The following is a 22,656-nucleotide window of genomic DNA, read 5'->3' on the forward strand; positions in this document are numbered from 1 at the left end:
TGGTAAAGAGAGTAAAACGAATGCCAGTACGTCCATCGGCGAAGTCCTTTTTTCAGCTCCACACCAATACTTTACCTGTTAAACCATGGCTTGAGGAGAAAGGACTTTTTGTGCCTTGGAGCGTCAACTGTTTAATATGCGGGAAACCCGAAACAGTTGAACACATCTTTCTCGACTGTTGGGATGCGGTATTCCACTGGGATGTCTTACAGAGAACCTTAAAGAAGGACTTACCGATTACACCATACGGGATTCGTTTCTTGCCTACTCTAAATGAAGACACTGTACCATATGACATGTTCATGCTGTTGTCCTTGCATAGTTTATGGAAATGTAGAATGGCCGTGAGACATGCCGAACCAAACCTCCGGCCTGTTGAGAGTACTTCATCGAAAGCATTTGTTATATTAAAGAATTGTACAGTTTGCAAAAAGAACAACCAACATGGCTCAGTGTGATGACTGAGCTTGCGAACCTCAAGCGTTTTTAGCCCCCGTGTCAGCCAACCAATGGCAGACAATATTATCGTGACCCTCATGTATTGTTAAAATTTCTTGTGTTGTATGTTGCCAAGTCGGTAATAAAGAAAAAAAAAAGGAGTCGTGGCCGAGCGGTTAAGGCGATGGACTAGAAATCCATTAGGGTCTCCCCGCACAGGTTCAAATCTTGTCGACTGCGTAAATACTGGTTTTTTACAAGCAACGTGACATAAGTTTACCATTTTTGTAGGGGAAGGCCATTCAGGGCACACTTAATTACAGCGCTCTGTAAGTGATGTCTGATAATTTTGAAAGGTTTGGCACACGTTTAACCGCAACGCAAGTAAGCAAAAGAACAGGAAGTTGACCTAATTTGTACTGAGTACTTACGAGGCTATGTGAACAGCTATGAGCGGCACTCATAGAGAAACATACTACATAAAGAGTGGCCACAAGGGCCGTTTCGCGGCCGAGCAATTGAGGGTCTGACCACCCGCCAGATGGCGTAGCGACAAGCGCTTCCACTTCGCTTCAAAGATAGACAGGTTATCATGCCTCCAGCGGGCTGCATCGCCGCGTCATATATTTCTATATGACGTCCCCTCTGTGGTGTCCCGTCTCCATAGAAACGTTGATGCTGCGCCGGCTGCTGCGGTCATGTGCCGCTGGATACGCCCACCTCGCCGCGCTTTCAACACGGCGGTTCGCTGCTGCGGTAAGTTGCATCCTTTTGTCTGCACTAAGAATTTGCAGTTGTTTGCGTTCAACATTGTTAAAGAGATGTTTATTGATGCTGAAGGAGTGTATTTTTGCGTGCGTAGCATACAATATATGCTTCGGCGCCCAGCGAGGCTGGTTCGTAAGCGTGGGCTGTACATAACGCGTTGCTGTCATTGCTAAACCATTCTTGTTGTTCTGCCTGCTCCTTACCTGAAATTTTAAGGATATGTACTGAAATTAGTTGTGTCCAATAGGATATTAGTAGTACGCTTGTAAACAAGGAAAAATAAAGCATTTTGTACTGTGTCACTACTGCTTCCTGTTGTGTGTAATTCAGAAGAACGGCAAAAAAGTGAGAACAAAACAACAACAATATCTCTGACCGCATGATTTTGCGCTGTTCGCATGAGCAAATTCCATTTTGCATGGTACATCGACAACCTTGGTTGTTCTTGTTTAGTAAAAAGATTGCGATCTGCTAGTTTTCGGCCTGTTTATGCCACAAACACAACACCAGAGCTTCACTAAAGACAACCTAGTTGAACACTTAAACAGCTAGGTAAATCATATTGAAAAGCGCTGCTGAAAAAGCACGTGACATAAGTTTACCATTTTTGTAGGGGAAGGCCATTCAGGGCACACGTAATTACAGCGCTCTGTAAGTGATGTCCGATAATTTTGAAAGGTTCGGCACACGTTTAACCGCTAACGCAAGTAAGCAAAAGAAAAGGAAGTTGACCTAATTTGTACTGAGTACTGACGAGGCTATGTGCACAGCTATGAGCGGCAGTCGTGGCCGAGCGGTTAAGGCGATGGACTAGAAATCCATTGGGGTCTCCCCGCACAGGTGCAAATCCTGTCGACTGTGTGAATGCTCGTTTTTTACAAGGAGCGTGACATAAGTTTACAATTTTGTAGGGGAAGGCCATTCAGGGCACACGTAATAACAGCGCTCTGTAAGTGATGTCCAATAATTTGAAAGGTTTGGCACACGCTTAACCGCAACGCAAATAAGCAAAAGAAAAGGAGGTTGACCTAATTTGTACTGAGTACTGACGAGGCTATGTGCACAGCTATGAGCGGCAGTCGTGGCCGAGCGGTTAAGGCGATGGACTAGAAATCCATTGGGGTCTCCCCGCACAGGTTCAAATCCTGTCGACTGCGTAAATACTTTTTTTACAAGCAACGTGACATAAGTTTACCATTTTTGTAGGGGAAGGCCATTCAGGGCACACGTAATTACAGCGCCCTGTAAGTGATGTCCGATAATTTTGAAAGGTTCGGCACACATTTAATCGCAACGCAAGTAAGCAATAGAACGGGAAGTTGACCTAATTTGTACTGAGTACTGACGAGGCTATGTGCACAGCTATGAGCGGCAGTCATGCCCGAGTGGAGATTCTGCTTCCGGCCACCGAGCGTGACGGACGTAAGATGACGGGCTCCGTAGGAGCGGCTTCAGCGGCCCAGAGCGGCCGCGGTTACAGGAATTTTGCTGCTGACGAGTATCAAGTTGTTTTGCCGAGTTTGCCAACAGGGCGTTTTGTTGTGAACACAGTTTTTTTACATTGTGACATCAGGGCCCGCCCATACCTAAAGCCCCTATATTTATAAAAGTAGCGCCATCCACTTCCCTCCTCCTCTGTTTTACTATCGCGCTCGGTGCGACCAGCGCGATCGAGGCGCGATATCGACAGTGGCGCCGCCTGCGTCGGGCCTGCCGTGGCAGACGACAGCTAACGCGCTACCAGAGGAAATCCGAGGAAAACTTCGATCGCGCCCTGCGGAGACGTTTTTGAGGCGCGATTTTGCTTCGTCAGTCAGTAACTGGTCTTAATAATGCCGTTTTGGAAGTAGCAACGCGACGATGCGAGACGGCGCAAATATCAAGTGTGCAGCAAGCGTTTGCGCACGCCGGATGGTAAACAAAAAAAGCCTTTTGCCCACGCCTTGTCGGTTGCGGCAACTTAAGGCGCAGCAGCATGCCATCACAACGAAGTTCTTGTCCCTAACACGTTTGATCCGTTTTTGCGTACTGCGCTTTCGTCGCACAGGCCCGAGAATGGCAGTCGGAGCGCGCTGGAAAGAAAAAAAATATACAAAAGCGCGACGCGAACTTCCACGTGACACGGATTGGCCAATGGGGGAGCGGAGGAGGCTGGGGCGACAGGAGGCGGCTAAGAGAGGGCGAGGAGGAAGCGCCGGGGTGAGCGCGGTGGCGGCAAGATCTAAGAATGGCGCTACTTTTATAAATATAGGGGCTTTAGCCCATACCGGGTGGAAGATTTCCGCGATGCGCTCGCCCCGTTATCGCTCCTGCCGGAAGTGGTGGCTCTCGGTGCCTACCGTATGAGTCATGTTTAGGCCGTGACCTTCAAAGACAACGAAGCTGTGAAGAAGATCGTCAGTGGGCTTCTTCGATTTTCCACTTCTGGCTACCCGCGGGCTGCCAGAGCCAGCCAGCGCGCCTTCGTTTTTTCTCGGGTTGCTCCGCCGACCGCGTGACGCACTTCCGCCGCGCGTTCGTTTTACTCGGGCTGGACGGTTCTGGCTACCCGCGGGCTGCCAGAACCTGCCAGGACGATTTTGTTCTGGCTGCTCTCTGGAAGTTCTCTGGCTAGCAGACGACAAAAGAGGCGATGAGCGCTCGCCGCCATCTTTGTGGGGACTCGACGGATTGCAGCGCGGGCGCTTGAGGACTTTCACCTCGCTCCTGGCTTGCGTCGAGCGCGCGCCGCCCCGGTTGTTGTGGTTTCGGACTTCGTCTCCCGTACTCGTCGGCGCGGTGCGTGGATCGCTGATTGCGTTGCTTCTAGCGTTATCTTACTAGGGTTCTAACGCACCGTTCCGCCTTGCGAGGCGGTGCCATACGAGCGGCGGCGAACCATTTGAAACTTTCTTTTGTGTGTGTATGTGTGTGTGTGTGTGTATGCCGTGAATTTTTCTTCCTCGCCGTAAACAGCGCGCGCGGCGCTGTCACCGTGGGCGCTGTCGATGCTTGCATCGTATTTTCATCGTGTTCCGCGCAAGTTGTTCGCGAAGTTGTAGACGCTCAATTCCCACACATCGCGGTGCCTTTTCGGTTCATCTTTCTCTAGTGGTATCCCTTTTCACATCGCTCGCGTATATGCGGCGATATAATTTTTCTGCAGATATATAGCGAAGGCGTCGCAGCTAGCCCACGTTCGCTCCGTCTATCCGTCGTATGCTTGGGTGGCAGCTCGAAACTGCCGTTGATGTTAAAGGAATGCACTGAGATGAGTAGTGGCCACGCGTATATTAGGTTAATTATTGCTCTCATGATAAAGCTTTTCGATGGTCACAGGTGGCGTGCATTTTCATGCGCCAGCCGCAGCTCCAGCTCCTTCAGCACAGGAGCTGAATTGAAAGGAGCACTATCAACCGAAACAAACTTTCTGAAATCGAATTCAAGCATGTCGATCGGCACGAAATTTTACGCGTAATGACGTACCCGCTTTTTCGTGTCTTGTCAAATGACTTCAAATGTCGCCGGTGGCCGACCTCCTCGAGGCATCCCCGAGCGATCGCTTTTTCGCAATTATTTACGTGCGATTTTGCGTCTTGGCATCGGACTCGTCGAAGGCAGTTTGTCACGCTGTGCAAATTGAAATGCCCAGTCGCGCGAAATCTCGCAAAAGTGATGGTTTTCCCGAGCACAGCTGTATATTTTCACGGTGGCAACGCAGAAATGGGCCGACTACGCCGCGCGCGCGCCGCCGACGCCGGTCGCTGCCATGTTGGTAGCTTGTTTACATTTATCCCGCGGCCAGCGCTGTCCCGGCGTTCGATTTTGCAAACTTCGGGCAGCTCCGGGTTGTCTTGGGATTCCAGCTCACGTGACTTCCTATCATAACCGGAACTAGGTGGCTGCCGTCTGGCTGCCAGCGGGCTGCCAGAACTCCGAAAATCGAAGAAGCCCACTGTAGAACGTGCGCGTGAGTGAGTGAGCGAACGAAGTGAGTGAGTCAGCGAGTGAAGTGAGCGAGTGTGTGTGTGAGTGAGTGAGAGGGTAAAGTGAGAGAGTAAGTGAAGTGAGCGAGTGTGTGAAAGAAGGGTAAAGTGAGCGCGTGAGTGATGTGAGCGAGTAAGGAAGAGGAGGATAAAAGAAAGAGAGAAGGCAGAGATGTTACCCAGAAATGCGTCTGGTTGGCTACCCTACGGTGGGAAAGGGAAAGAAGGAATAGAAAGATGAGATAGAGAGGGGGTAAGTGAACAAGTGAAGTGAGCGACTGACCCTCCTCTGGGGAAAGGGAAAGAGGGAATAGAAAGATGAGATAGAGAGGGGGGAAGTGAGCGAGTGAGTTAGTGAGGACCGCACGCGGAGTTACCGTACACGGCTGCTTCAAAGCGCCGCCACTACATCGGCGGCACACTAAGATGCCCAAGACGAATGCCTCCATTGCGCATCGTGTGTCTCTCGGCTGCGTCGAGTGAAATGCGGCGGCGTCCTTGGCTCGGGGGCGCGTATCAGCGGTGCGCACAGCGCGACCTCGGTGCACAACTGCAGCCACGAGCCAAGAATGCGTCGGCACTGCGCAGCGCGGGATTTCTCACCCGACAATGCACCCTCCTCGAGTCGTAACGCGAGAGACAGTCATGCATCCCTTCGCAATCGGAAGCAATTTACGACCAATCATAACGGACCACGTCGTCGGGCGACGAACTGAAGGAGCAATTCGCACTGAACGCGTGTTCACAATTGATTTAAGCTCTATACAGAACACATTTGGATTGGAGTCTTGTTTGTTGAGCGCGGCGCTATTGATGCGGCTCGATTGTGTCGCCCAGCCACCGGTGGAGTGTGGCGAAGCGAGGTCGGAAAAGCTGTGCTGACAAGGACGCATGCGAGGTTATGTCTATACGTGTTTTGAGAGGCATCAAACTTGCGCGCACGGTCGAAGGACCATATAGGGTTGTAAATGAACTACGGTGACGATGGGTTCGCTGATCTGTCAAAGTGCAACGACCGTGTCGAATTTCTCCCCGGTCTCGATACGCAGGAGCTCTGGCAGGATGTCGACGTGGTCAGGCACAATGTTGCCAGTGTCGGTCGAAAGTTTCGAAGCCACTATAGGCGTGCGGCAACGTCTGTCGTGGGATTCTGTCGCAGGACTTCTGCCGCTCTATACTGGTGTCCCGAAGCTCAGGAGTGTGAGAATTAAGCACTGTCCATTGCAACGTATGTTGCTTTGGAACAATTATCCGGAGTTAATTAACCGGGCAACGTGCAGGTTAATTTACCGGGCTACACACAGGACTGCAGTACGTACGTAGCGCGAATGTCAGGTCGGGCTACTCGTTTCGTAACTTTTGGCAAAAACTGTACATGCGCCTGAATGCAAGTTTAGTCGGCGAAAACTAAAGCGAGGTCATAACTGCTGCCCACCGGTCGCGCTGGATGCCTCACACTTAGGCGGCTTACGAATTTCTTTCGCAATTTGAGCCGGGTAATTTGTTGTATTCTCACCATTTTTGCAACCCTTTAAGTAATGTGTTATGCTGTATTATTGCACTTTGTTCATTCAACATGTGATAATCTGCTGTTGCTGTGTTTCGTCACTAGCATTATCATTGCGCGCCAGTTACGACCATCTTTCAGTTGTTTCTGACTTAGGAGCTCCTCAGTTAAGTTCCGAACGGTATTACATGTATAAAATAATTCAAGTAAGCCTTCCTCGTTTTCTTTTTTAACAAACTGGATTCGTACGTTACCTTCATACTTCAATTTGTTTGAAATTGAGAAAATATTCGGTATTCTTATCGGTTCTTCAACTCTGCTATTCAATCACCCTAAGCTTTAACCAATTTTACGTACTTCGGATTAAATAACGTGCGCAGAAATCACAGAGTCGCGAGTCTTCCTCGCGTTCCGACCTCACGGAAATGTGGCTCCACGTTTGGAAATCGAATCCTGGGACTTGAGCGCCACTCTAGTTCTGCAGCAGAACTCTGTCCGACCGGTGGAGGCGTTTTCATGCTTCAAGACACGTTGCAAACGTTTTTATTGCCACTGCGTGTACCTCGACCACTCGCACGTCCTCGTCTCACAGCATCAGTCACGCGCATATAGTAACACAGCCTGCTCAAGTCATCGAAGGTTGAATCGAACGCGTTTTAGCTTTGCCTGACTGTACACATACGTGCACATACGACCATGGCTAAACGCGGCTCGATGTCGCGGTCTAACCGTTGCACTGCAGAGCGATCGACCTCGCGCAAAATTACGAGGCGTGGCATTCTCGTATCAGGCGCCGTGTCAATGTTACGCGGTCGCGCGCGAGCGAGAACCTCGCCCACCCCAATTTTCCTACAAGTTCGTGCGTCAGTGTACAGTGGCTAAATCGTGATGCCGCACGATTATTAGAATTATTTCGGTCCGACACCTGTGTGCCTCAAAGGCTTAATCTACCGAGACCGTGAGACCCGGTCGTCACATTACTATTCACATTATAATATAACCACATGGGCGTGCCTGATCACGCTCTTTCCGAGCCAATGTCTTTCTATGTTGATCGTCACCTCGTCCCAATCTCAATCGCTTAACGCCGGCCTGTACGGTGGCTCTACATTTGGCGTGAGACTGCGAGGTTCACACACCTCGCAAGAGGCAATGCAGTCTATTCGAATTTAGTATATCGTAATAGCTCAATCTAATGGCTCTATATCTGTTATCAGATGTCGCATGCAAGCAGGTAGCTGCGTCGTTTAAACAAACCTGATTAAGTAACGAAAGAGATAAGAACCACTTTCCCCGCTTTCACCACGGCATAGCAGTCAGGCTAACGACCACAAACCGACAGGTCATTACAGAGGCGGTTGAAGGCTTCAGGTGCATGGCCAGGGTGTCCATCGCGCAGTGTACTTGTATAGCGCTGTCTGCTGGTGTGTTCCATACTCTTGTTCCTCACCCGCACTTGTTTTATTTGTTTCTTCACAGGAACACAGCAGCAGCAGCAGTGCGGTTTCCCGGGCAGGCCGGCGTACGGCCGCATCAGCCTGATCCGGGACTCGTATGAAAAGGGCCAGACCGTCTCCTACACGTGCGACTCCAGCTTCAACTTGCTCGGCCAGAGCACGCGCCAGTGCCTCGACAACGGAACCTGGTCCGGAGCGCTTCCCGTATGCGGTACGAATATGCTCATTACGTATACTCAAGACTGAAGCCGTATAGACTCGTGTAAGGGCCGCACCCCCAACTTGGCAGCTCAAAATTCGGAGAAAAAAACAAATTCTGCCGTGCGCACAACATCGACGAATTTTTGCTCACTGTGTATTTCCGCATGCCGCTACTAGATGGCGAGAACTGCGCGTTCACCTCTGATGCAATGGTAAATCCGGGGATCCGGGATGTGCACAGGTCAAGGTTGCGCCAGCACCATTTTGACGAAAAGGTTCGGTCCCGTGTAAGGGCCGCACCTCGCCAAAATTGTGGGGGAAACAAAGTGCGGCCCATAGACGAGTCTATACGGTATCCTTGATCAATCAATCACCTTCGGATACAATTTCGGTCCTCCGTGACGTAAAATCCCGCGCGGAGCCTCGTTGTAGTAGCGGTCATCTTATTATAGTGCGCCTGATAAGTATATGCAACATGAAAATAACGCCCATAGGACATCATTTCACTTCACGAACGCTTCCACTAGATTAGCCAATTTATTCGCGCTGGTACTCTGAAAGCCATCGATCAAGACTTCGACCTTGCAGGGAATTGAAAGACACGATGATCCCTGGTGGTTGATGATTGGTACGTCAGCACAAATATTTTAAGTACGAGTATGGAGTCTGTCAATGAATGTGTGACCAATGAAAGATTCATGAATTCTCTCTTCGCCTTTACATTCTTGCGCGGCGGTCGCCATAGTTCCTCCGTCGTACCTATAAACTGCTCGTGCTTCGCCGTGCAGACACAAGCCTGACGGTACAGCGCATCCCGGAGGCATCTGGCTACCTCTACGCCTATCCCCCGGGGAACGCACTGGACGGCTCCAAGAGCACCTGCTTCTACACCACCTACCAACCGCCCCGGTGGTGGCGCGTAGACCTGGGCGCCGCCTACCACGTGCTATCCGTGGCACTCACGGTGCCACACGTCAGTGAGTACATTGCGCGCACCAGCACGCTCAATTCTTGACTCTTCCTCTGCCTTTTCTTTTACCCTAGCTGACTGTGCCAACCAGTGTCCCATGCATACATATTCCATATACGGCAGGTAATCACGAAAGGCGTGACGTCACGAATATGCGGCGGCGCTACCGTCACCTTTCACTGTGCGCAAGAACGACGGGACTGACAATACCGGCCACACCATTTTTGGAATGACGAGCTTAATAAGTCGAAGAAAGTCTTCATTTGTCCCTTACCGCACATTACCGAACGGTAAAGCGCGTAAATTGAACAGAAGCTCTTCTGGCCCAACCTGGCCAGGTTTATCGTGACCGACCACGAACTGGTTGGGCCAGGGTTGCTATTTGGACGCTGTCAAGTTCAACTATATTATCGAACTCCGCCATGTTCGCGTTCTCTTCCAATCAGAAAGACTGTGGCCGCTTTGTGAGCCAATCAGAGTTGACAAGATGGCGAATTTGGCAGCATGGCAGAATTCGACATCTTCTAGAATGGCACCCCACGATTGGCAAAGTAGCTTGAGGACGGACGTCAGCCTTACGTCAGCAGCGAGCGAAGTTTCACGCGGTCCATGCGGAAACTGAACGGCGAAAGCACAGCGCATACAAAGGTCAGAGCCGTGCGGGGATAGCTTTCAAGATACGGTGCGCGCGACAGCCCGCAGCCGCGCAAAGTACAAGTACCACGACAACGCCGACGGCAGAAATCCGCTTGGAGTGTCCATATAATTGCTATCGCAATAAAATGCAACAGAGTAACGAATAAACGCAGGAATAAACCGCTCACTGAACAAAAACCTACCGTAACTTGGAACTGCAGTTCGAGCTTGCACATATATCTGTTACAGGCCAAGTTCAGCAACTACTACGCATTCCATATTTCTTCAACCGTGTGTCACGAGCCTGGTACACTCCAACACATGATAGCAGAATGCAAATTTAGCCAACAACACCCACCACTCCTCACCAATCCTAACCCCAACACGATCCGCCTATACCCATCCAACCCCTTAGAGAGCGATGGAAGATCTTGCTGTCCAGCCCCGCCCTGGAAGACCAGCTTTGGCTCGTAACCAGGGGCCAGGCGGCGAGAACAGCATATGAATTCCCGTGAAGTGGGAACCACTTCCATCCGGCGCATGCGCTGAAAAGCTCATGAAATAAAGTTTTATTGCGATAGCAATTATATGGACACTTCAACCGGATTTTTGCCGTCGCCGTCGCCGTGAGGTTCCGTATAGATAAAATCTTCGCCGCGCGCCGTATGCCCGAGCGGAAGCGTGCGGGGACGCGCGCTATCACGGAGAGCGAACGCACTCAATCACCCACGCGCAAGCAAGGAAGCGGAAAGCCAGCGCCGGAGGGAGCGGGGGGGCACTTCTCTGCCAACAACCGCGCTCGTCGCTCGCCCGCACAGTCTCTTATCTCTCCCACGCGCAAGCAAGGAAGCGGGAAGCCAGCGCCGGAGGGAGCGGGGGGGGGGGGGGGGCGCACTTAATTCTACTCTGCCAACAACCGCGCTCGTCGCTCGACCGCACCGTCTCTTATCTCCACACGGCTCTGACCTTTATGCACTGTGCATTCGCCGCTCAGTTTCTGTTGAAGCGATAGACCGCACGTACCTTCGCCCGCTGCAGCGTATGGGCTTGCTGCCAGCGTTTTGACAGTCGTTGACTGCAGTCATTCAGTGTGATCTATTCATGTTTGTTTGTGCGCGCTCACACCACGCTTGTTCATTCAGTTAGTAATAGTCGGGCCACATTTTCCAACGCACGCTACACATGCAATGCTGCCCGGATCGGCAGTGCAGCGCTACAGGTGTGTCCCTTCGCACGCGCTGCCCACGGGAAGCGCTTCGCATCAACACCACCGTTTCACACGCGCCTTCTCGTGGTCATCGAGTCTCTCTTCATGTCGGTCTACTTACGCCGCAGCACACCTGCTTACTTAATCAGCTCATGTTTACTACAATTCATATTGCTACCAAAGCCGCTCAGCTTACTTCGTATGACATTGCTGTGTTGCTATCGCATTCATTGCTTCGCCCTTAGGGCGAAACTGTGACATTTTTTCATTCATTCATTCAACTGTCGACGTTCCCAGCTGGTGCGGGGTGACGAATTAAAGTTTTTTTAAGGACGATTTAAAATAATTACGGGGGATGACGTGTACACTTGAGCTGCGGGGCCAGTAACGCAAGGTTTTTAAGTATTTCAGAAAGCATGTTTCTCTCGCGCGAGAAATCGTAATTTTTACGTAGTATGGCGTACCGTGGTGATCGATAACGATACGTCGGTCTTATACCGCAGCATGGCAAACACCGTATAACCAGCCGACGTGTCAGGGCAATGAAAAGCGGTCTTGACTGCGTTCTTGAGTTGTTCAAACTGGCTAACAGGGAAGAAGACTAGGATTGTCACTTCGTTCTCTGATGTTCTTGTGAAAAGGTATACGGTACACTTCTCTCTCATTTCGTTTTCCCGTGACATCTCGCCGCGACGCCGCGCAACACGTGATCGCCGAAGCAGTTGTTGCTTATATAAGTTGCTTATAGGTGTTCTTTGACGAGGCTATCTGCTACGAGCGTGCGTGCTCGCCATTATATAAAAAAAATCATTCTGGGGTTTTACACGCCAAAACCACGACATGATTATGAGGCACGCCGTAGTTAATTAACCCGGACTCCGGGTTAATTTTCACCTCCTGGGGTTCTTTAACTTGCACCCAAGGCACGGTACCCTGGTGTCTTTGCATTACGCCACCGTCGAAATGTGGCCGCCGCGGTCGGGATTCGATCCCGCAACCTCAGGCCTAGCAGCACAACACCAAAGCTACTATACGCCACCACGGCGGCTGCTGTTATATAAAGACAACTATAGTATATGCATACAACGAAGGCTAACGCTGCCGATTCACGTATACGTATACGTTTGCTGCGACAGCCAACTCTCGCAGATCATCCGATCGCACGCCGTCGTGTTTAGGGTTAGTAACTTATCGATACTCAAAAGGCGGGGGACGCTCGAGCGAGGAAATTTTTACGGACATTGGTGACAGCGCACGTGCGCGCTCGAGAGGTCAATATCGACGTCAAAGAACACGAAAGGCGAGATTTGCTCACCGTGAAAACGCTTCTTTTCTGTGCTCGCTTTTGCCGCTGGGATTGCCGCTGCCAGCAGAGCGTGTCGTGGACGAAACATGTTACCAACAGCGCGCAGAAATATTTGCTCAACTTTTAGGCACACACATTTCGCGTGACAGCGCACTCGGTGACGACAGCTTTGCGGGTTGTGCTATAGTTATCGCTACCCTGGCATGGAAACGCGTAAATCCTGAGCGGCTTATCTCCATAGCCCATCGCGACAAATTCGTGTCTATCGCGGGCTTCGGAGTATAAAGTGCAGCAAACCTGTCGATGTCAACGGCTGACAATGTGGGGGCCCCGTTTTCGTGAGGATTCTTTTTTTTTTTTTTTTTGGGGGGGGGGGGCGATTCTGTTCATTGATTATCATCCGCTCCGTTGTGTGGTGCTGATTCTGGCGATAGCGTGCAGTACGAATATTTGTACCTCGAAAGCTTGTATCCGGAACGGAGGAAGAAGGCCAAGGAAGTTGGCAACTAAGTACATTGTAATTGAAAGTGTAAATAAATAACCAGGAGTCATCAAAAAGAAAGTAAGAGAAAGAGTGACGGTAAATTGGATGTGAAGGGTGTAAATAAAAAAAAGACCATGGAGATTTACAAATGGGGCAAGAAAGAAATAAGAAGTAAAAATTGTACGATAACACAAAGGGCAGTGCGTTGCTATTTGGGCCTAAGCTAATAGTCTGAGGACAAAGACATACCGGAGCAAACTTTCGCAACAGGATGAGAAATGTGTCTGCTGCAGCAAAAGTCTGTAAGCGACTCAGCACATATGGAATGGAATGCCAAGGTCTTCTTTCAACATGACCCGTAGGCAACGTTTACCTTCCAAAACCGCTGGCTTTCAAAGCGGATGAAAGTATTAACTGGTCAGGCAGACCAGATAAGCAAAAGAAGTTTAGAGTATGGGTGGGGAAAAAATAGGTGAGAGATTGATAGCACCGGAGTCGTTACAGTTGTAAGTAGGTAAGAAAAAATAGATCAAGGAGAGAATGCTAGATAGGGAGATGCTAGAGAGGTGAATGCAGTCACCAGGCTAGGTGACTGCTATTCGCTGTCACCCCGTTTCAAAGGGAATGACAGTAAATATCATTATCATCATCAACAGTGGGGATGCGACATTGTGCGAGCCAATGATGAAGCACAAAAAAGAGTATAAAATCATATGCATGATTACACAATTCGGTCGCAGCAGAAGATCTAATCAGCCAGTGTTGGACACCATTTTCAATGCCAAACCGTGTCGGGTGTTTATGCCATACGCAACTTCCCCCTCGTCTTCCGATTGGCTTGCGGGGAAGCGAAGAATACAAAACCGTCGATCGCGCATGCCAACAGACTCATTCCCTCTTTTGCCGCCGCCAAGTGTCGGCAAGCACCTGCGACAAACTGGCTGAACTATACTACGAGTTCACTTTGTCATGGTGCAACAGACTATACATGGCTTGCACTGACGTCACTTCCGCCAATGCTGGGTTAGGTTTCCGCCATACCGGAGCACCCGGAGCACCACCATATGGCACCACGCTGTTAGTCGTATGCGAATGGCACTGTTTTGCAATGGCTATTTGCGCAGTTGTTGGGTGTTGCAACCGCAGTAAAAGCAGCTCGAGGAAGGAGTCGGCAAACATGAACCTTTGTCGGCTTCCGAAGGTTGTGGAATGGCAAGACGAACGAACGAAAGCACTTAGCTCGAAGCGGCGCAGCCTGTGGCTTGCGCGTATCAAGCGTGCTGATCTCAAGGGCGATCTCCCAAACATTCGAGTGTGCGGCGGCCACTTCGTAACACCTAAGCTTGCGCAATATTACATAATGCGCACTTAACGCTGCACTAGAATCACATTTGTTTGCATTTGTAGGAAGACCGTCCAAGCTCTGTGAAGAAACGAACCCGGACTGGGCGCCAACGCTTTTGCTAGGCTACAAAGCAAATAATGAAGGCACTGCGCACTACGAGCGTGCTGCAAGGCGATGGTTTAAACGAACGACTCCCGAGGTCGACGCGGTGACCGCTGCACCGGCAAGAGCTTTTGGAGTCGGCGCAACCCCACCCGAAAACCGCTACGATCGACGACGGTGACGACGACCGCACATACACAGACAGCCCGTTGAAAACTGTTGAAATCAAAACATACATGTAAACAATGCAGAAATATCGATCCAAATAAAGCATGGAAAGTACGCACATCATTCTCCCAGCCACAAAACACTCGCGCAAGCTGCATATCCTGTTTGCAAATTTTCAGACCCTAGCACATAAACTCCGCTTTTGCGTGATTGTTAAATGGACAGTATCAGTTCGTTTCTTCTCTGCACCAAGCTCCAATCTTGCGTGTCTCCTGCACGCACCACTGACTAACCAGGGAATGCCTCTGAATGTTATAAACAAAATGCGGCATGGAAAACGGGGGCTGCAGCCTACATCTCCTAGTAGGAGCACCTTTTCTCCTTGCAGCCGCTTCCAGCGTTTTCACCCAACCGCTTGTGAAGTAGTTGTGGGATTCAAGCGATTTATAAGCCTTCATTTCCTCCAGTGTCGCGAAGCTTGAAGAGAAAACTAGGCAGTTTACAATGCATCCGTGCGAGACCTCGGGGAAAGCGCTAACGTCCATCGTCGTATCCGCACTCAGTCGCAACGTGTACGGGTCCACATCGTCACACAGTTTCACTTTTTCTTGATATCGTGCACGCGCCGAACCGATCAGTCCTGCGTAAAATGCCTCGTTAAACGCAGGCCTACTGTAAACGGGTGACATTTCTCGCGAGGAGCGGTGAAATCCGCTTAGAAAACACAGTGAGACCGCATAAGCGCACGCGATCAGATGCGAAGGCGGCACGCGCGGTGCTCCGGCATGGCTAGGGTGCCTCGATGCCCAGCGCCGCCGTCCAGGGTGGAGACAACCCCGCTGGCGCCGCCATATTGTGTCACACGAGCTGAGACTCAGCTACGCTTGCGTTCATAAAGTGTTACTCGCGGCGCGCTTCCAAGTGCTTTGCCTTGATGAGGATTTTTTTTATCGGTGTCCCATCTGCATATCTTTATAACCAATAGCCGTTAACTCGTCGAAGGTCGAAGACGTAAATGTATGGCGCCGGGAACATGCCCCAAGTTGTCTAATTCAATCACATTTAATATGCCGTGTGTATGCTTAAAATACGCACTATTTTTTTTGCGCTTCGATGCTTGGTATATAAGGTTTGCGACCCCCTGTGTGTGGAAGGTTTTCTTTTTCGCTGTTGTATTTTGGTTTACACGTCACGCCTCCTTTACCGTAGCCAGCCACTCGCGCACGGCGGTTAGTTTCCCTTGCGTTGCGCGTGCTCTTCGCGTTCGTTGCAATTATTTGACGATATCTACGCGCAATTTTTGCTTTTTTTGCCCACAAAACTGTGTGCTGACAGGATTAAGCTGGTGTAAAAATAACTGCGATGTGAAAATAAGGTTTAGTTAGTGCTGTAGAGAAACATGTAACGTAACTTGTCTGTGTCAATCTTGCGTAGTACACACAAGAAACCAAACGATGCACAAAATACATTTACTTATAATGTCTAGTACAAGCAATCATGAAAGAGATATGTACATGAAAAATTATATGTACTGTGTGGCGCCTGAAGGTTATGTTGAAAGACGAGATAAAAAAATGAAGTCGCAAGGTAGGCTCGACACACAATTCGGGATAGAGAGAGTTTCTTTTTTTTTATTTATTCATTACATTGGCGGGGGGGGGGGGGGTCAAGTGAGTACATCAACCTTATTACACACAATATAAATCGAAAACAAGAATGCAAACAAGAAAACGCAACCGCGGGTAATATTAATCAAGATATCCAGCCAGAATACATACATCAGCTACCATCGAATACGTCGCATCAGCCAAACACATCGATGGCGAGTACAGAACATTTCATAAATAACCATTAGAACACTGATAACTACATTGAAAAAATAAACAACACTGCATACATATCACGTACAAAAACCGTAAATGAAACTAAGACAGTCAAATACAGATTAGCAATGTTTTTCACTTCGAAAATATAGTCCATGATGATGTAGGGCTGTTGACTTTAACAGACGGCGCCCATCCTGTCGATTTCCCTCGTACTGGTCCTCTTCAAAGTGTTTCTAAGTACAGGTAAAACAACAAAAGTCATTATTGATATGAAAAGTTGCCTTGTAAATACAGAGAAACCATTACAGTGCTTAAAAATAAATTTTAGCAGAAGCAATGCTGTATTACCTCGCTTCACACGTTTTGAAGAAATGCACAGGCTACAACAGACACCATGCCAGAAAGCGCCGAAACATTTTGGTCCCATGATGCCCCTTAACTCTACTGCACCTGGGCATACCGTGCACAGGCATTTAAAGACCGTCACAGTACCCACTACGATCGGGAATGAGCACGAATGACCATCGGCTTACGATCACCACGCTACAAATATGTACAAGTCTAAAAAATCAGCTATGTAACGTAACACCCTGAGGTCCGCAAGATATCTCCTCAGAAATCAGAGAAAATCACAATGTTTCGCTTACCACGTACAAAACAGTCGCTCTCCCCAGACGAAGCACTGCGTTCTTTAGTCCCAAATAACCAGTACCGAAAAAAAAAAGAAACAAGAGACACACACGATGTGTGCTTCCCGTGAAAAAGGAAAATAGGTGGATTAAGTGACGATTCGTAGCTAATGTAAGACTATTTCGCGGCTAAGCATCTTCATCAGTCCTTAAAATAAGGGTACAGACTGCGCCCATCAAAACGAAAAAAGCCTATGCGACGCGCGCTCGCAAACCATACGCTACTCAGACAGCATCGGTGCAGTGCTTACTTAGTTCGTGAGCGAACGTAGGTACGTGAGCGAGGATCAGAGAATACTTTCTTATTTAAATGAAAAACACGGTGCGGTAGTCTAAACATTCTTGACACTTACCTCGCAAATGCAGGAGTTATCCGTTGCCTTCCAGTGATCGCGCTATACTTGGGCTTCCCATCTCTTCCGTTGCTCTGGGTCCCAGGGGAAGCGAAAACAACGCAGTCCTTTACGCGTCGATCCGGCGCACTTGGGAACACAACAGCCCGTCATGTCGACACGATGCACTTGATAGCTTGTCAGTCATGCGGCTGAACACTGTCTAGCAAGTAGAAGCGTCCGCGAAGCATCCGCGCGCACTGTGCCTCGAACTCAGCACCGGCACCAAGCAATCGCAACGGCTCGCTGTGACACAATATGGCGTCGCAGCGAGAAAGCGGCGGCGCGGGGGCGGTCAAAGGTTGGCACCACCCTGAACGGCGGCGCTGGCATCGAGGCACCCTAGGCATGGCGCGGACGCAGCGGCGCGGGCGGACGTGACGTCACGTGCAAGCCATGTATTCATGCCTTGCACACCCTGACAAACCCCCGTATATCTTGAACAGTTCTCCACTTGACGCGCCACCTCGACTCAAGATCTTATTTGGTGAATGGCAGCGTCGTCCTTCGACTGAAATGTTCACACAGCTTTAGCCACCCTCCATGGCCATTCTTGAAAGAAAAAAAAAGAAAGAAGAAAAAAAATAGTGCTGTACCAGCCGCTTTCGGCGTCTGCTTGATTAGACTGGAGTAGAGTGTACTAGACAATGGTCGAGTGGGCCGAACGGCGCTCTGCCGCTGAGGCGCCGCGTGTGGAAAAATAGTGCGAGGGCGCTGCGAGCGAACTGGATTGGGGCGGAGACGCGCTCCGCGGCATATTCAACGTAATTTCGCTGCGGGCGCCGAGGCCGTTTGCGCATAGTACGCTCTTAAAATAGTGCTTTATTTCAACTGCAACTTTATGTTTACACCATTTTGTCAAACATATATATTTGAGGCAGGGATTATACAACGCGACGTCTTCAATTTTGCTGTCGTTGTCAAGCGCGTCGTCTGCTAGCGAGCGCGCGTTCGCTACGCGGACGCTGACGGACGCCCAGTTTTTCTCGCAGAACCTCTGTACAGTACATTTTTTTAATGTTTAGTTGCTTCGGTGCGCCCATGACTCTTGACGGCCGGTGCCAAATGTAGTTTTAGCCAGGTGAACTGCTGTTTTTACCACTGTCCTCTAAAAGTAACTGGTATCTCCGCACCATGAAGGCTACGTAAGAAACTTTTATTATGGATATCGTGTCATTTTACACGCGCTTCTTGTTGGTGGATATTTATCAGGGCAAGGATCGAAGAAAACAATATTACAGTGAAATAAACCAGGTTTATTACTGCGTGGCGCGAAGAATGACCAATGTATTTCTAGGTAATGAACTCAAAGGGTATATATATATATATATATATAAGGGGAAAATAACAAACATTCTAAATGCAGTAATTGAGAAAGTGAGAACTCCCGACCGGAATAAGCGCACGTGTTTGCAGAAACAAACACACTTATTAGTAAATACTGGAAATAAAACTCTCATTCGCAGAAATAATATTCATGGCAGGCAAAACCATATATATATATATATATATATATATATATATATATATATATATATATATATAGACCTTCGATCTGGTTATTGGCAGATTTCCGTCGATGAGCAAGATCAAGAAAAGACCACTTTCATCACTCCAGATGGCCTCTACCAATTTAAGGTTATGCCGTTCGGTTTATGCAATGCCCCCGTCACGTTCGAACGGATGATGGACTCTCTGCTTCAAGGTTTCAAATGGTCAACTTGCCTTTGTTACCTCGACGACGTCCTTGTGTTTTCTCCTACATTTGAGACGCACCTTGAGCGCGTTGCAGCCATCCTTGACGTCTTCCGCAAGGCTGGGCTCCAATTAAACTCATCGAAGTGCCACTTCGGGCGCCGACAGATTACAGTGCTCGGCCATCTCGTCGATGCTTCCGGAGTACAACCCGACCCGGAGAAGGTTCGAGCAGTAACGGCTTTCCCTGTACCTCAGTCTGTCAAAGACGTCCGGAGTTTTGTGGGGCTCTGCTCTTATTTCAGACGGTTTGTGAAAGATTTCGCAGCAATCGCTAGACCACTCACAGAACTTATGAAGAAAGACGTGCCTTTTACGTGGGGTTCCGCTCAGGCTGCCGCATTTTCACGCCTTATCACGATTCTGACTAATCCACCGATCTTGGCCCACTTTGACCCGTCCGCACCAACAGATGTCCGAACCGATGCCAGTGGTTATGGGATCGGCGCCGTCTTAGCGCAACGCCAACACGGACACGACCGCGTTATAGCCTACGCTAGCCGACTCCTGACAACTGCAGAGCGCAACTATTCGATTACCGAGCGCGAATGTCTTGCTCTCGTCTGGGCTGTTTCAAAGTTCCGCCCATATTTATATGGAAAGCCCTTCTCAGTAATCACAGACCATCATGCGCTGTGTTGGCTTTCGTCGCTCAAGGATCCTACTGGCCGGCTCGGTCGTTGGGCTCTCCGACTACAAGAATATCCCTACACAGTGACGTACAAGTCGGGACGCCAACACCAGGACGCAGATTGCCTCTCTCGCTACCCAGTCGAAGACCCGACCTCTACGTCTGAGCCTGACACCGACGCCTGCGTTCTCTCTGTTTTTCCTCTGGTCCATGTCGCCGACGAGCAGCGCCGTGACCCGTCCTTGCGTGTCATCATTGACCGCCTGGAATCTCCACTTGCCGACAGTTCCCTTCGCTTATTCACACTTCAAGATGGCGTACTCTACCGCCACAACGTTCACCCCGACGGCCCAGCACTACTCCTTGTGATCCCTAAACACCTTCGCTCGGCTGTTCTCCACGAACTTCACGACCTCCCCACTGCCGGTCACCTCGGTGTGTCACGTACCTACGACCGGATCCGCCGACGCTTCTTTTGGCCTGGGCTTGCTCGCTCCGTTCGAAGATACGTAGCTGCGTGTGATAAATGCCAGCGACGCAAGACACCATCGACGCTACCTGCTGGGTACCTACAACCAATCGACATTCCCGCGGAGCCATTCTTTCGGGTTGGTTTAGATTTACTTGGTCCCTTTCCTCTTTCTACCTCTGGGAATAGGTGGATCGCTGTGGCCACAGATTACGCCACGCGCTACGCCATCACCCGAGCGCTCCCTACAAGCTGCGCCACAGATGTTGCCGATTTTCTTTTACGCGACGTGATTTTATTACATGGAGCTCCGCGACAACTTCTCACAGACCGTGGCCGGACATTCCTGTCAAAAGTTATCGCGGACATCCTGCAGTCCTGTGCCACGAGGCACAAGCTATCCACGTCATACCATCCGCAAACTAATGGCCTCACGGAGCGTCTTAATCGCACTCTCACAGACATGCTCGCGAAGTATGTCTCTTCAGACCACACAGACTGGGACCTCACTCTGCCGTTTGTCACCTTTGCCTATAATTCCTCGCGCCACGACACAGCCGGCTATTCCCCATTTTTCCTCCTGTTCGGCCGAGAACCAGCCCTGCCCCTCGACACAACTCTCCCTGTTCACGCGGCACCCACCAGTGAATATGCACTTGATGCCGTCGCCCGCGCTGCTCACGCAAGGGAAATTGCCCGTGACCGCCTTTTGAACTCCCAAGAGAGTCAAAGGCGTTTGTACGACCAGCGAAACCGAGACGTGCACTTCCCGCCTGGTTCTTTGGTGCTTCTATGGTCTCCGTCGCGTCAGGTCGGCCTGTCAGAAAAACTGCTGTCGCGTTACACAGGCCCCTACCGAGTGCTTCGTGCCGTGACTCCCGTCACATACGAGATCGCCCCTGACGCCTAATCTGCTTCCCAGTTCAGCGATATCGTGCACGTTACACGACTGAAGCAGTATCACCCTCCCAGTGATGACATTTAGACGCTCCGGGACGTCGCTTCTGCCGCCGGGGGATTATGCTACACGCGTGTGGTATTTGATTGTTTGACCGAGGCGCGCGGGCGCCATCACTCGAGAAAAGAAGAGGAAGAACGAGCTGGGCTTGCGCTGTGAACCTAACCGGTCAGCGCTGCAACCGCTGTTGTAAATACATCCTGTAAATAGTTGTCCGTCTTACTGACTCGTTCTTCGCGTAACAATATATATATATATATATATATATATATATATATATATATATACAGGGTGTTTCAGCGAACACTTTCGAAAATTCTGAAAGGTTGCCTGTGGCAGAGAGCACAATTCTAGTTCATGAGCTGGTCTACTTGAAGAGGCGGACATTACTTGCACAAAAAATTGCAATGCATCATCGACTAATTACCTGATGGCCCACATTGCAATTTACAAATTGTAGCCGTGGAGTTCGCAAGGAGGATCCACTTAGAACGAATTCTCAGAATGACACCAGTTTCGAGATATTCATTCCTGAACTTTGCGGAGAAATGCATTGGTGTTCCAGTTAAGTTTTTAACAAAACGTCGATTTACGCATTGGTGCACAAAACTAGCTGGAACGCCAATGCATTTCTGCGCAAAGTTTGGGAATTAATATCTCGAAACTGGTGTTATCCTGATAATTAATTCCAAGTGGATCCGCTTTGCGAACTCCACGACTACAATTTGTAAATTGCAATATGGGCCATCAGGTAATTAGTTAAAAACTAGTCAATTTTTGGTAATTAGTCGATTATGCATTTCAATGTTTTTTGCAAGTAATGCCCGCCTCTTCCAGTAAACCAGCTCTTTAACTAGAATCGGGCTATCTGCCACAGGTAACCTTAAATAAATTTTGAAAGTGTTCGCTGAAACACCCTGTATATATATGCGTGCGTGCGTGCGTGCGTGCGTGCGTGCGTGCGTGCGTGTGTGTGTGTGTGTGTGTGTGTTTGTGTGCGTGCGTGCGTGCGTGCGTGCGTGCGTGCGTGCGTGCGTGCGTGCGTGCGTGCGTGCGCGTGTGTGTGTGTGTGTGTGTGTGTGTGTGTGTGTGTGTGTGTGTGTGTGTGTGTGTGTGTGTGTGTGTGTGTGTGTGTGTGTGTGTGTGTGTGTGTGTGTGTGTGTGTGTGTGTGTGTCTGTGTGTGTGTGTGTGTTTGTGTGTGTGCAAGTGTTATTATTATGATGTACGACGCGGAATAGTCATTTCCGTTCTAATGTAATGCATAACAGCACTATTGAAGTCTCAAAGGTGAGTGACTGCATGCAAGTGAGGACTGTTATTCCGAATAATTTTGCTGTCGGATAGTCGTGGCTGTTGCGCAGAGGCGCAGTTCCTGAGAGAA

The 22,656-nt window shown here is 49.7% G+C and overlaps 1 protein-coding gene and 3 non-coding genes across 4 annotated transcripts in view; all 4 read left to right on the forward strand.

Moving 5' to 3' along the window:
• The window catches only part of LOC119435308 (uncharacterized), a 48,169-nt gene that overhangs the window by 7,057 nt on the left and 18,456 nt on the right, over nt 1-22,656 (forward strand). The window contains exons 3-4 of the mRNA XM_037702214.2: nt 8,158-8,346; nt 9,125-9,313. Coding sequence (XP_037558142.1) covers nt 8,158-8,346; nt 9,125-9,313 — 378 coding nt within the window. The remainder of the gene's footprint in view (nt 1-8,157; nt 8,347-9,124; nt 9,314-22,656) is intronic.
• Nucleotides 597-678, forward strand: Trnas-aga (transfer RNA serine (anticodon AGA)). Its single transcript has one exon. It is a non-coding gene; the product is annotated as a tRNA-Ser (tRNA).
• Trnas-aga (transfer RNA serine (anticodon AGA)) lies at nt 1,986-2,067 on the forward strand. Its single transcript has one exon. It is a non-coding gene; the product is annotated as a tRNA-Ser (tRNA).
• Trnas-aga (transfer RNA serine (anticodon AGA)) lies at nt 2,282-2,363 on the forward strand. The gene has a single exon. It is a non-coding gene; the product is annotated as a tRNA-Ser (tRNA).

The sequence above is a fragment of the Dermacentor silvarum genome, unplaced genomic scaffold, assembly GCF_013339745.2.
Source record: "Dermacentor silvarum isolate Dsil-2018 unplaced genomic scaffold, BIME_Dsil_1.4 Seq607, whole genome shotgun sequence".
Taxonomy (NCBI): domain Eukaryota; kingdom Metazoa; phylum Arthropoda; class Arachnida; order Ixodida; family Ixodidae; genus Dermacentor; species Dermacentor silvarum.